Source organism: Bos javanicus, chromosome 25 (genome assembly GCF_032452875.1).
Source record: "Bos javanicus breed banteng chromosome 25, ARS-OSU_banteng_1.0, whole genome shotgun sequence".
In the NCBI taxonomy this organism is placed as follows: Eukaryota; Metazoa; Chordata; class Mammalia; order Artiodactyla; family Bovidae; genus Bos; species Bos javanicus.
Window position 1 is genome coordinate 21309502 of NC_083892.1, and position 13098 is coordinate 21322599.

Consider the following 13098-nt stretch of genomic DNA (forward strand, 5'->3'; position numbering starts at 1 on the left):
CTGGGTGCTGCTTACATGAGGTGTACCCATTTTGTGAAAATTCACTGAGCTGTCCAATTAACAGATATATACTTTTTTGGTACATAGATTCAACTTTATAAAAAGATAAAACAATATTACACACCACAGGGATTAAAAAATAATAATTAAAAAAAAACTTCCTTTTTTTTATAAAGCATTTTAGTCACTCCTTTTTGCCAGGCATTGTGCTGAGAGCTTGGGACATGGGGTAGGAAAGATGTCTTCATTGTCTCTGAGTTTATTGGGAGTTATGTAAGAGATAACTGCGATATGACTGACTTTTGCTGACTCCTTGCATTGGAGAAGGAAATGGCAACCCACTCCAGTGTTCTTGCCTTGAGAATCCCAGGGATGGGGGAGCCTGGTGGGCTGCCGTCTATGGGGTCGCACAGAGTCGGACACGACTGAAGCGACTAAGCAGCAGCAAAGACATCATAGGATGCTGGGCTTATAACTTGAGTGATTCTCAGGGTTGCCACTTAAGTATCTGTGGAAGCCAGACAGGCAAAGGGGCAAAGGAGGGTTAGCAGGGAACTCTGACAAACTGGGAAGGTATGTTAAGCATAGAGTTGCAACAGCTAATAGTTTTTTCTTAAGGAAAAGCCACAAAGCTTAATTTTTATGTGAGCTCTCTTGATTTTTTCAGTCCTGTCTATGAATCCAAATTTTAAAAAGTGAAAGACCAAACAAAACACCTCTGCAGCCAAATTTGACCTTGGCTTACCAGTTTGCCAGGCATTCTGCCAACCTGACATCTTTCCCTCTTACAAAACAATTGAGGGTCCATTATTTTAGGCACTGGGAGATAGAGCAGTGAGCCAGCCAGACAGTTTTCTTGCAGAATGACCCTGGCGGGGGTGGTGGGGTTCTGGTACTGTACTTCTCAAACTTCAATATGGGTGGGAATCACTGGGTAGATTCTGAATTGGGGGGGGGGGGTCTGCATTGAGGCCTGAAGCTTTGTCTTTCTAACAAGCTCCCAGGTGTTGGTGATGCTGGTGGCCCCTGCTGTTATTTGAAGTAGAGTAGGGGGTTTGCCTGGAAGGTGCGTTTGCCTGGCAAGCATCCTCTTTATACTTCGATTTTAGTTTATGGGGTGATTTGGAAGAGAGCTGGTGACTTCCGAGGCGGATATTAGGGCTCCCCCATACAGTCTCTCATGCCAGGCCTCTGTCTTCAAGAGTTTATAATCTAGAAGGCGAGGTGGGGGTGGAGGAAGGTGCTGGGAAAAGCTTCCTGGAGGAGGTACTCGCGAACTGCAGGCACTTCCCCTGCCGCCGAGAAAGGAGAAACCCTGAACTCCCCCTCTTCTGGGGCGGGGTCTCAGCAACCCCACTGCAGCTTTGGTTTCCCAGGCATCCCACGTGTCTTCCGTCCGCCATCCCTGCCAATCAAGCTCCTCCCAGGGGCTGGGTGAGAGTTTAAAGGCGGCCGCAGTGCCGAGCGCTCCCAGAGTGCCGCGCGGCGGGCGGGTTTGGATTTTAAATCCCCGCGGCCAATCAGTAGCGCGTAGGCTCTTGTAACGTTCCCGGCGCCGCGTTTGAATTCGAGGAGAGGCAGAGCCGTGCCAAACCTCTGCCTAGAGCCTGCTAGGTCCGCTGGGCAACTCCGGGAACATGAGTGCGGCGGCAACTGCAGGGAAGCTGGGGCGGGCACCAGCCGACCCAGGGAAAGCGCCCGGAGTTGCAGCTCCCGGGGCTCCGACGGCCGCCCCGCCGGCGAAGGAGATCCCGGAGGTCCTAGTGGACCCTCGCAGCCGGCGGCGCTATCTACGGGGTCGCTTTCTGGGGAAGGGTGGCTTTGCCAAGTGCTTTGAGATTTCGGATGCGGACACTAAGGAGGTATTCGCGGGCAAGATTGTGCCTAAGTCGCTGTTGCTCAAACCGCACCAAAAGGAGAAGATGTCCATGGAGATATCCATTCACCGCAGCCTCGCTCACCAGCATGTCGTCGGCTTCCACGGCTTTTTCGAAGACAACGACTTCGTGTTCGTGGTGTTGGAGCTCTGCCGCCGGAGGGTGAGTGTCACTGCTGGGGAACTGGAACTGCCCTGGGGGCAGGGGTTGGGGCGCCGGGAACCGGAGCTGCTGGGGAAGGGGCGCCCCGGGGCTCGGAGCTGCTGGGGAAGAGGTGCTGGGAACCTGGAACTGGAAATTGAGAAAGTCTTAGGGAGAGAGAAGGTTCTTGGCACTTGGGGTCTCTAGGGAAGGCGGCTTCTGGACGCTAGGAGTTGGGCGGATTGGGGGAGGTGCGGGAGAACCTTGCTTATGAACGCCAGGGCTTCCGGAGTTGCTAGGTAAGGGGTATTGCGGACCCTCACTTTCCGGAGTGGGGTTGGGTCAGGCAGAGGGTAGTTGGAGCCAGACTTCAGAGCTTCCGGGAGAGGGGAGAGGTAGGAAAGGGACCTGTTGCTGCCAAGAGTTCCGGGACCGGGATACTGGGGACTCAGCTTCCGGAGTGGGCTGAGAGAGGGGTCCCAGGTAAGGGACTTGGGAGGGAGCCAGTGGGAGAGGGTTGCTATGAACTGTTGCTGCCTGGTTTGGAGGGGAGTCTGGATCATAGTTGTCCTGGAGAAGAAATGGGTAGTAGGGTCCTGGCTGCAACCTACCTAATGTCCTACCTAATGACACCCCGTCCCTGCCTTGGGTCTGAGCACCGGCTCCCATTTCTGCTTCCCTCCTGCTCCCAGTCTCTCCTGGAGCTGCACAAGCGGAGGAAAGCTCTCACGGAGCCCGAGGCCCGCTACTACCTGCGGCAGATCGTCCTGGGCTGCCAGTACCTGCACGGAAACCGCGTTATTCACAGAGACCTCAAGCTGGGCAATCTCTTCCTGAACGAGGATCTGGAGGTGAAAATAGGTAAGGAGCTGGGCCTGCAGGGGCACTTGACATGCAGTGGGGATGAGGAGGAGCTGGGAGGGAGGGTGGGGGAGAGGAAATTTGGAAAGAGACAAGGGAGGGAGGAAGAGGATGGTAGGAAGTCTGGGCTGTTGATTGCCTCTAGAATCCTCTCTTTAGGACGGGAACTTGAGCCACAAACCAATGTCTTGTCTGCAGATGCGCTTTGGGGGGTGTGTTCTTCTATACAGTTTTTTTTTTTTTTAAGAATTTGGATTTGTTTTCACTTTTTAAAAATATTTTTTAATTTACTTATATTTGGCTGCACTGGGTCTCCGCTGCTGCGTGCCTTTCTCTGGTTGCGGGGAGTGGGGGCTGCTCTGCGTTGCAGTGTGCGGGTTTCTCATTGCAGTGGCTTCTCTTGTTGTGAAGCACAGGCTCCAGGTGTGCAGGCTTCAGCAGTTGTGGCTCCAGGGCTCTGTGGTTGTGGCAGGTTCAGTAGTTGTGGCACATGGGCTTAGTTGCTCTGTGGCATGTGGGGTCCTCACCGACCACGAATGGAACCTTTTCTCCAGCACTGGCAGGTGAATTCGTCGCCACTGAGCCATCACGGAAGCCCCTCATTTTCACTTTTTTAGACTGAGCGCCTTGATGTAAAATTTTGAATTTGGAGCTCCTTTTAAACACTCCAACAGTACAGGGGTAGCGTTCCCTCAGGACAGCTCTTTGCTGTACTGAACAGCAGTATTCCCTTTAGATGCCCTATGGTTTGCCACAGTCCCCACCCCTCCGTATCACTTCCTCACAAACTTGCCAAGTAGCCATCTTGACATCTACTTGCTTAAGCCCTGTAGGCATTTGAGTTTTGCTATCCTTGTCAGTTCCCTTTTCGAAGTAAACCCCCCCTTTCTAAGGAGAGGGGTGAAGAGGGTCTTTGGGAGGCCCCTCCCTAGGGCCAGCATGGTGGGAGGATTTCTGGGTAAGCCTCGCTGCACACAAGGACTAGAGGCTTTGAGAGATCACTTGACCCTGGGTCTTGATGGTTACATCTGAAGCAGCTGTCTGCATTGACAGACGACAGAAGCTGGCATCTGAGCCTCCATCTTCCTCCCTCTGTCCCAGGGGATTTTGGACTGGCAACCAAAGTGGAGTATGACGGGGAACGGAAGAAGACCCTGTGCGGGACTCCTAATTACATAGCTCCTGAGGTGCTGAGCAAGAAGGGGCACAGTTTCGAGGTGGACGTATGGTCCATTGGGTGCATCATGTAAGTTGGGAGTTGTCTCAGGACCCACCAGTCTCAGCAAGGGGCTTTCTGGACATTTCTCACTTGATAGACTTTATCCTGCAGACCTTTCCGCCTTTGGAAAGGCTGCTCCAGAGGACAGATGGCCTCCGAAGGAAGCCTCATTGCTGAATTGGTATATCCTGTAGGATTCCTGCAGCCTGGGCTGTGGGTTCAGGGAATGAGGGAGGGAATGTCTCCACAAACTTGCTCTGCTGCTGCTAAGTCGCTTCAGTCGTGTCCGACTCTGTGCGACCCCATAGACGGCAGCCCACCAGGCTCCCCCATCCCTGGGATTCTCCCGGCAAGAACACTGGAGTGGGTTGCCATTTCCTTCTCCAATGCGTGAAAGTGAAAAGTGAAAGTGAAGTCGCTCAGTCATGTCCGATCCCCAGCTACCCCATGGACTGCAGCCCACCAGGCGTCGCCGTCCACGGGATTTTCCAGGCAAGAGTACTGGAGTGGGGTACCATTGCCTTCTCTAAACTTGCTCTAATCCCTTGCTATTCAAAGTACGGCAGACCAGCTGCAGCATCACCTAGGAACTTGTTACGCAGAATCTCAAGACCCAGGCTAACTGGATCACAATCTGTATTTTAAGACCCTTGAGTGATTTCCATGCACAATAAAGTATTAGAACCACTGATCTAAAAGCAGCATTGGGTGGGAAGAATTAGGCCAGGAGTGGTGCTGGCAGGAGGAGGTCCTGTGGTCCGTCTGGGTCAAGGCCATCAGAGGTGGGTGGTGGGCAGAGGTTGGCCTGTTCAGGTGTTACCCCTTTTGTTGTTTCCCTGGATACTGGAGAGTTAGAAATGGCTTTCCTACTTCTTTGCATTGGAATTTCCCACATGAAAACTTGTAGCCTAAAGTACAGAACTGTTAACTGTGGGGCTGCCTCTGAAGGAGCAAGTGGCCCCTGCTTGGACCTGTTCCATGTTATCCAGCAGCCTCTGGCTCCTAGATTACCACAGGCTATAGCTAAAAAGTCACTGATCCATTAGAACCCAGTCTCATCACCTGTATTCTGCCGAGGGCACCTCCCTGCCAGTTTGTGGCTCCTGGGACTGGTTAGTGAACTTGTGAATTGTCCTCTGGGGCCCCAGAGTCACAGTGAATGCCCAAAAGATGTCTGACTTCCTTTCTGGCCCTGGGAGGATTCCTCCCTGCATCTGGGTTTTGGTTGGGAGCCTTGAGCCAAATCCCTCCTTGTGCTTACAGGTATACCTTGTTAGTGGGCAAGCCACCTTTTGAGACCTCTTGCCTAAAAGAGACCTACCTCCGGATCAAGAACAATGAATACAGTATTCCCAAGGTGACTAAAACCACTTTAAGTTTACATTTGTTTTATTTAATTCCCTCCCCCACCAAGTGATTTATGGAGCCCAGCCATATCCTGGGGAAAGAAGTGGGTCAGTGCCACCCCCAGGGTAGGCGTAAGAGCTTTAGAGGGTCCTGTCTGAAATTGCATAGAGTCTGACGTATGTGCACAGAAACAGGTTTTCTTGGGATGAGAGTTTGTAGGCTCTCAACGGTTGGGCAGATAACCCAAAAGACGTGTAAAACAGAGAGAAAGAGCTGGAGTAGGGGGCAGACGGAGAAGTGCTGCTTAGCCTGGCAGTGGACTGTCTTGCTTCAGGTGGGCTCTGCCACTTTTTAGCCAGAGCACAGTGGACAAATGGCCTGAGTCTTCTGAGCTGCAGTTTCCCGTCTGTAAAATGGAGTCCCTGCCCCAGAGCATCTTGCACACAGTGAGTGCTCACAGAATTGCGAGCCACCGTGAAGGCAAAGTGGTGTGCTTTTGCAGCCACCAGCAGGAGTGCATTGAGAGGGATAGTCTGCAGCAGTCTGGCACACAGCTGCTTCCCGGTTCGGCATCTTTGTCTTAGGTGAAGCCAAGAGCCCTGTCTCGAGACATCAGGACAGATGGGCTGAATCTGTTACAGAGGGTCAATTATTGGGCCGAGCAGAGTGGTTCCGAGTGTGGGGGTTGCCCCTGACTCTGCCTCTGTGTGGGTACTGGCTCCACCACTCACTCGGGATGTATCTTAGGCACTTTAACTTCTCTGTGCCTGTTTCCTCATCTGCAAAAGAGGGGTGGTACTAGAGAGCTTCACTCCTTGGGTGTTTCTCTGAGGGTTAAGTGAGTTCATCTACATGAAGTGCTTACAGTATTTTGCTGGTAGGTAGTAAGTACATAGTTGATGCTAGGCTTACTGTGCATTTGACCTCCCCTGGGTTGGGTCTCCTTACCAGGGCTCCAAGCTTGGTGCTGTGTCCCCACTTTATAGATGAAGATACAAAGGCCCAGAAAGTTGGGTTGGTTGACACAGCTGGTGTTAAGGGACAGAACTGGGACTTAACACCAGGTCTTTATGACTTCCAAGCCTTTGTTTTCAAGTGCTGTTCTAGTGGTGAGCAACTTGTCAACTTAGGAAAGCTGCCAGTGGAAACTTGGGACATTTATAGCCACTGAACATGGTGTATTTGAGGCTGGGTAGGGGGTGGTGGTGCAGCAGCCAGGTCCTGTGTCATATCCTGCTTATGACTCCCCATCTCCCTTCCAGCACATCAACCCCGTGGCCTCCTCCCTCATCAAGAAGATGCTTCAGCCAGATCCCACTGCCCGCCCAACCATTCACGAGCTGCTCAATGACGAGTTTTTCACTTCCGGCTATATCCCTGCCCGCCTCCCCATCACCTGCCTCACCATTCCACCGAGGTTTTCAATCGCTCCCAGTAGCCTGGACCCCAGCAATCGGAAGCCTCTCACCGTCCTCAATAAAGGTAAACCAGAGTGTGGGTAGACAGCCTTGCCTGCCTCAGTGTGTGAATGGATGGTCCCCAAAGCTCTGGTGTGCAGTAGGACAGGCCCCAGTCTTTGAATCCCTGGTCCCCATCCTCATATGGCAAACGCCTTTCCCCATAGCCCTGTCAGGAAAGACAGACCTTACTGTGACTGAATCAGACCTGTCATGTCCTGAGAGAAGAGAGGAGCTAAATGCCATGCCTGAACAATTCTTAACAGTTTGTTTTTTTAAATCACTGATATCGCCCTGCATGGTTCATTGGGAAAAATGTTGAGAAGCTTCAGGTACACACATGGAGCACAATGTACGTGGGACCCACATCGCCACCAGAGTCAGCACTTAACTAAGATTTGTAATGTATGCTTGGTTCCTTTGAAGTATTTTTGAAGTTAATTCCATAAGTCTTGCCATTTTACCTCCAGGAACTTCTGTGCGCATCTCTCTAAAAGGATGGACATTTTCTTACAAAAGCGCATTTCATTGCTTGGTTTGTCATTGTTTCTAGGTCTCTTCAGAGAGCAGAATTAGAAAATACATAACTGGAGTGGGGGGTGACCTTAGATTTATGCCATTTCTGATTCACATTTTTGAATGTTTTATTTTAGTATTATTTCAAAATATGAAAAGTATAAGAATAGACAAAATCCTCCTGTATCTTGTACCCCCTTTTCTCCACCAATTAACATTTTTCAACATTTACTCTATCTCTCATTGTATGTGTGTGTATTGTTTTTGTCCCAAACATTCTGGCCTTTACTACTTAGTACTTCAGTGTGTATTTCCTAAAAACAATTCTTTTACGTAACCACAACACAGGACATAGTTATCAAGTTCAGGAAATTGAAATTGATGCAAACTTGTCTTACAGCAGTCTTTTTCTCTGCTGTGAAATTACAACTTTAATTCTCTTTTGGTAATTTGTAAGTGTCTAATTTAATATTATAGGGTTTTACTTTAATTTTATGCTTGTATTTCTTTTTCTCTCACAATGAAAACCTTGTTTGCTTACACGGTATACATGAATTTTCAACGTATATAAAGTATGTTATGAAACTGTGTTTATTTCCATGCAGTTCTTTTTGTCCTTAGACTATATTTCTCTCTCTCTCTCTCATACACACACACACACACACACCCCCTCCAAGAAAAGCCACTTGAAATACTTTATTTCTCTGTATGGATATAGCACAACTTTATGAGTTCGTTTCAGTTATGACACTGCTGTTTTAAGGATAACTTTTTCTTTTTGCTTTAATTTTTGATATTTTCTTTGATTATATGAGTATTTCCTTTGAATGGTGATCACTGGTTAAGGTGGTGCCTCCACTGCATAGTTACCGTTTTTCCTTCGGTGATTAATTTAAGCCCCATGGGGAGCATCTCTGAGAGAATACTGCTTCTCAGACTTCAGCTCACTGATGTTAGCATCCGTGGTGAATGTAGCAGCAGTTATTACTGTGGTATTCTCATGGTGATTTTTCCCCTTTTCTTGTTCCTTCTACATCTATTAATCAAAATTCTTCGGTAAGGAAGAGCTGTCACTTCTCTCCCATTCATTTATTTGGTTGGTATGGACTTACGGATATTTAGTCTTAGAGCTATAAGATAACATTGTTATTTTAAAGGATTGCTTTTTTTTTTTTTTTTTTTTTAGTTTTAGATTTTGGACATAAAGCAAAACCCAGAAGTAGAATGAACTTTTTGGGGAATACATAAATTCCATTTTTCATCATCTGTTTTTAATAATTATCATTGTCTGCCTATACTTGTTTTTATCGTTTCCACCTTCTTCCTTTTCTTTCTGCTAGATTTTTTGGGAGGGAGGTTTTGTTTTGTTTCCTCTTCCCTGGTTTGTGGGTCCTCAACCAGGTACTAAACCCACGGCAGTGAAAGAGCTGAGGGAAACTAGAAACTAGAAACTCGCTCTAGCAAGAGAGTTTTTAAAGCAAGTCTCAAATATTCTATTCTTTCAAACTTAAGTCTTTATCATAGCATAGATTTTCTAAATTGAAAATTCAGATCTTTAAATATTTTAAGAATTTCATGTTGGTGGGGAAAGAATTAAACTTTTAAGCATAAAAGGCAATAAAAATCATCCATGATTCCACCACCCAAATACACCTAGTCTTAAAATTTCAGGGTGTATCTTTTTAGATTTCAGTCACATACAAATACATAAAGCAGATTTTAGGGGGGAAAACCTCTTATGTTTTCATTAAATGCCTGTTAGGCCATCTTATGGACTGCAATTTACTGAGCCCTCCCATTTTCCTGGATACAGAAGATGCTTTTAATTCTTAGATTGAAGCCAGGCAGCTCCAAGCTGCTCAGGACCAGAGGTTCCCAGCAGGGCCCAGCATTGGGTCAGAGGCCTGAGTGTCTGAAGCATTATGGCTGTGTGTGGCCATGAAGCCAGCAGGGCAGCTCCTGCTCTAATAACCTGCTGCTTACCTAAAGCAGTGGCAGCGTAAAGAGCTTCTCGAGCTGTGGTTGGGGGTCCCAGGCCCTCACATCCTGCAGCCTTTGTGCCTAACTAATGACCATGTCTCCTCTCCTTACAGGCATGGAGAACCCCATGCCTGAACGTCCCCGGGAGAAAGAGGAACCAGTGGTGCGGGAGGCCAGTGAGCCCATCGACTGCCATCTCAGCGACATGTTGCAGCAGCTGCACAGCGTCAACGCCTCCAAGCCCTCGGAGCGGGGGCTGGTGAGGCAAGGTGGGCGCCAGGCCAGGGCACCTGGAAAGGGCAGGGAAGTCTCAGCCGCAGAATGCTGGCAGCTTGTCCAGGCCCCCAGCTCCATAATGCCTTTCCTTCTCCCATTTCCTGTACATTACAGTCCAGGGAAGTTGGCCTGCTGGCTCAGGCCTTCCATGGTCAGGCCTCTCCTTTCTTTTTGTGACTCATCTGTTCTGTCTCCACAAGTGCCCCACCTTTTAGCAGCTCCATATGCTGGCTGTGTGCTTCTGCAAACACTGTCTCTTCTGCTCAAGGAATTCCTCTGTGGCCTCAAGACAGTGGAAATAACAGACCCAGGCATGCTCCAGCTTCAGGGCCTTTGCTCACACCGTTCCCTTCCCCCAGCACTCGCTTCATCCAGATCCCTGCATGGCTGACACTCACCCCTTCACGTGCTTCTACCAGCATTACCTCTGTGAGCATCTCCCTGCCCCCAACCCCTAGCATTTCTCCTCCCCCTTACCTGCTTTATGTTTTCGCCACACCACTTCCCATCTAACATAAAGTTTCCACATTTGTTTATTGTATTTGAAAGAGGGGATTATAGCATGCATGGAACATCACATTTTCATACATCTGAAATTAGCTTCTCTTATAATTTTTTAATCACTCAAAACTCACTGATTCTCACCATGATAGTTATAAATAACTTACATTTCTGTGCATATTTATTTTGATTGGTCTCTAGCCCTGGAGCCAGTTTGCAGGCTCCGGGAAGTAGGTTTTGTCTTTGCTCACTATGTCTGTGATGGCACCTGGCACACAGTGGGCCTTTGCTAAACGGGTCAGCTGAACGCACGGGTAGACTCGGCTGCACTGTGACTTTCTGCCTCAGTGCTGCCTGTCTAAGCTACTTGATGGCAGAGGCCCGGCTCTGCTCTCCTCTGGGGCCCCAGGCCTCTGGACCGAGTTCCCTGGTGTGGGCCACCCGAGCACATCAGAGGGGAAGAGGCTCGTCCTGACTGTTGTCTTGTCTGTTTCTGTCCCAGAGGAGGCCGAGGACCCTGCCTGCATCCCCATCTTCTGGGTCAGCAAGTGGGTGGACTATTCGGACAAGTATGGCCTCGGTAGGTTTCTCCCAGGTGGGTGGGTAGCTCGAGACCCTCCGAGTTGTTACAGGCACTTGCTTTTCTTGACTCTCGGGTCCTCTTCCCTCAACACTCTTTTGTCTGCATCCCAGGCCTCCTAGTTCCAGCTTCCAAGGCCCTCTCTGCTCCCCCTCCCCCTTTCTGAGGTCTCCTTCCCCTCACCACTAGGGTATCAGCTGTGCGACAACAGCGTCGGGGTGCTCTTCAACGATTCCACGCGCCTCATCCTCTACAGTGACGGCGACAGCCTACAGTACATCGAGCGCGATGGCTCAGAGTCCTACCTCACCGTGAGCTCCCACCCCAACTCCTTGATAAAGAAGGTGAGTGCTGGTTGGCCTGTGCGGTCCTGTGTTGCAGAGTGAGGGCTGTGCCCGGGGACAGGCTCTAACTCGACTCCCTCTCTCACCCTCCAACCAGATCACCCTCCTGAAGTATTTCCGAAACTACATGAGCGAGCACTTGCTGAAGGCGGGCGCCAACATCACGCCTCGGGAAGGCGACGAGCTGGCCCGGCTCCCCTACCTGCGGACCTGGTTCCGTACCCGCAGTGCCATCATCCTGCACCTCAGTAATGGCTGTGTGCAGATCAACTTCTTCCAGGTGAGCTGGGCCCTGGAAGGCTGGGGTAGGGTGTCTGTGCCTCTCTGCCAGCCCACGGAGTTGGGTGGAGAGTGGGGGGCATGGACCCATCCTTGGCAGCAGCAGTAGAAAGAAATGAAACGTGTCCCCTCCCGCCAGCCGGCCCATCTTCCCTCTACTCCTGCCAACACACAGTAGCAGCTGGGGTCTTCAGTCACCAGTAACCCCTCTGTCCATCTTCTTGCCCTCTCCCTCACAGGACCACACCAAACTCATCCTGTGCCCACTGATGGCCGCCGTAACCTACATCGACGAGAAGCGGGACTTCCGCACATACCGCCTGAGCCTCCTGGAGGAGTACGGCTGTTCCAAGGAGCTGGCCAGCCGGCTGCGCTACGCCCGCGCCATGGTGGACAAGCTGCTGAGCTCGCGCTCGGCCGCCAACCGCCTCAAGGCCTCCTCATAGCCCCCCACCCCCCGGACTGGCGGCTCCTCCCCAACTAGCACCTTGGCCCACGCTGGTTAGCACCGTGGTGCCACTTTACAGTGTGTCCCCAGCCCTGGGGGCCGGGGCGAGACCTTCGTCGTCCCTGCAGGTGGGGGCTGCCGTGTAAGTTATTTTTGTACATGTTCCGTGTGGGTTCTGTGGCCTCTCCCCTTGCCCTCAGGCCCACCCTATGAATTGTACAGAACGTGGCTGTTGAATTCGGGACTGTGCTTGCCTTTATACACATTAAACATACGTGAATCTTCCTTTCCTTCTTGTGTTCCCTGAGGGGCACACGCTGTTGCTCCGGTGGCCCCAGCGGCCTGGCCTCTGCTGGTCTGTCGACCCGGGCGGGCTCAGCTCCCCGCTGCCCCCGGGCTCGGCCCCCTCACCCCTGTGGCCGGTGGATAGTAAGGCAGGAAGAGGCTCTCGGAGGCGCAGCTTCTCATGGCACCGTGCGTGTGTAGCAACAGCCGTGGGAAGCGGTTGGTAAAGTACTGGACAAAGCTGTCAGGGACAGAGCCCAGCGTCCGCCGTACCTCCTCTGGGAGCTCCCTGTAGTGGTGCTTCTGGAGGGTTGGAGCAGAGAGCTGGGCCTCAGCCGGACCAGGCCTCAGGCCTCCCCACCGTCCAGGCCCCTCCCGAGCCCTGGAACACACCTTGTTTCTCACAGCACGAAGCAGGTCTCGCACCGACGTCCCCTTGTACGACCGGAACCTTCTCAGATCTGTAGGCAGGCAAGGCGTTGGCACAGCCATCCCTGTTGGGGCGTCCCTTTGACCTCCCGGGCCCCTCGAGTCTGGCCTCTACCTGTCTGCAATGGCACCGAGATGTGCTTGTGCCAGTCACTCCGGACCACCTCGGAGCCTCCTGCCTCGAGCGCCATCACCAGGGGCCCTTGCTCAGGCTCCTTCTCCAGCCAGTCACTGACGTCCTAGGACCCACAGAGCTGCTGAGCCTCCTGACCGGGATTGGAGGCCACAGGCCAGGAGGGTCCAATGGCTGGGGGCATGCAGCAGCCAGAGCTGCTCGGCTCAGGGTAAAGGATTGTTGCCTCCTGTCGAGTGGAGCGTCTCTGCTACACAGGGTCTAGTCCAACCTGTGACAGAGGCGCTGTATTCCCCATTTTACAGATGAGCAAACAGGCTCAGTGACTCAAGGTCACAGAAGTGGAATGTGCTGTCTGGGCATGGGAATAGCATGAGAGATAACTAGGGCTGAAAGGAATGGGGTATGTCCTCACACCAGGGGCA

General features: G+C 51.3%; 2 protein-coding genes across 6 annotated transcripts in view; one reads left to right on the forward strand and one right to left on the reverse strand.

Annotated features, from left to right (window-relative positions):
* On the forward strand, positions 1-12111 carry PLK1 (polo like kinase 1). The gene is made up of 10 exons (XM_061401441.1): positions 1-2039; positions 2711-2879; positions 3981-4125; positions 5362-5455; positions 6708-6927; positions 9512-9667; positions 10678-10755; positions 10945-11099; positions 11197-11379; positions 11618-12111. Exons 1-10 carry the CDS (start codon positions 1638-1640, stop codon positions 11822-11824), a joined length of 1809 nt encoding a protein of 602 aa, XP_061257425.1. The 5' UTR covers positions 1-1637; the 3' UTR covers positions 11825-12111.
* The window catches only part of ERN2 (endoplasmic reticulum to nucleus signaling 2), a 25150-nt gene continuing 22241 nt past the window's right edge, over positions 10190-13098 (reverse strand). For 4 of the 5 annotated variants that reach the window (XM_061401437.1, XM_061401436.1, XM_061401435.1 and 1 more), the window contains 3 exons: positions 12656-12779; positions 12505-12572; positions 10190-12414 (listed from right to left, as the gene is read on the reverse strand). In XM_061401437.1, coding sequence (XP_061257421.1) covers positions 12202-12414; positions 12505-12572; positions 12656-12779 — 405 coding nt within the window. In that variant the 3' untranslated portion in view covers positions 10190-12201. Of the gene's footprint in view, positions 12415-12504; positions 12573-12655; positions 12903-13098 lie in introns of those variants that run through there. The other variant, XM_061401439.1, reaches the window with a different exon arrangement.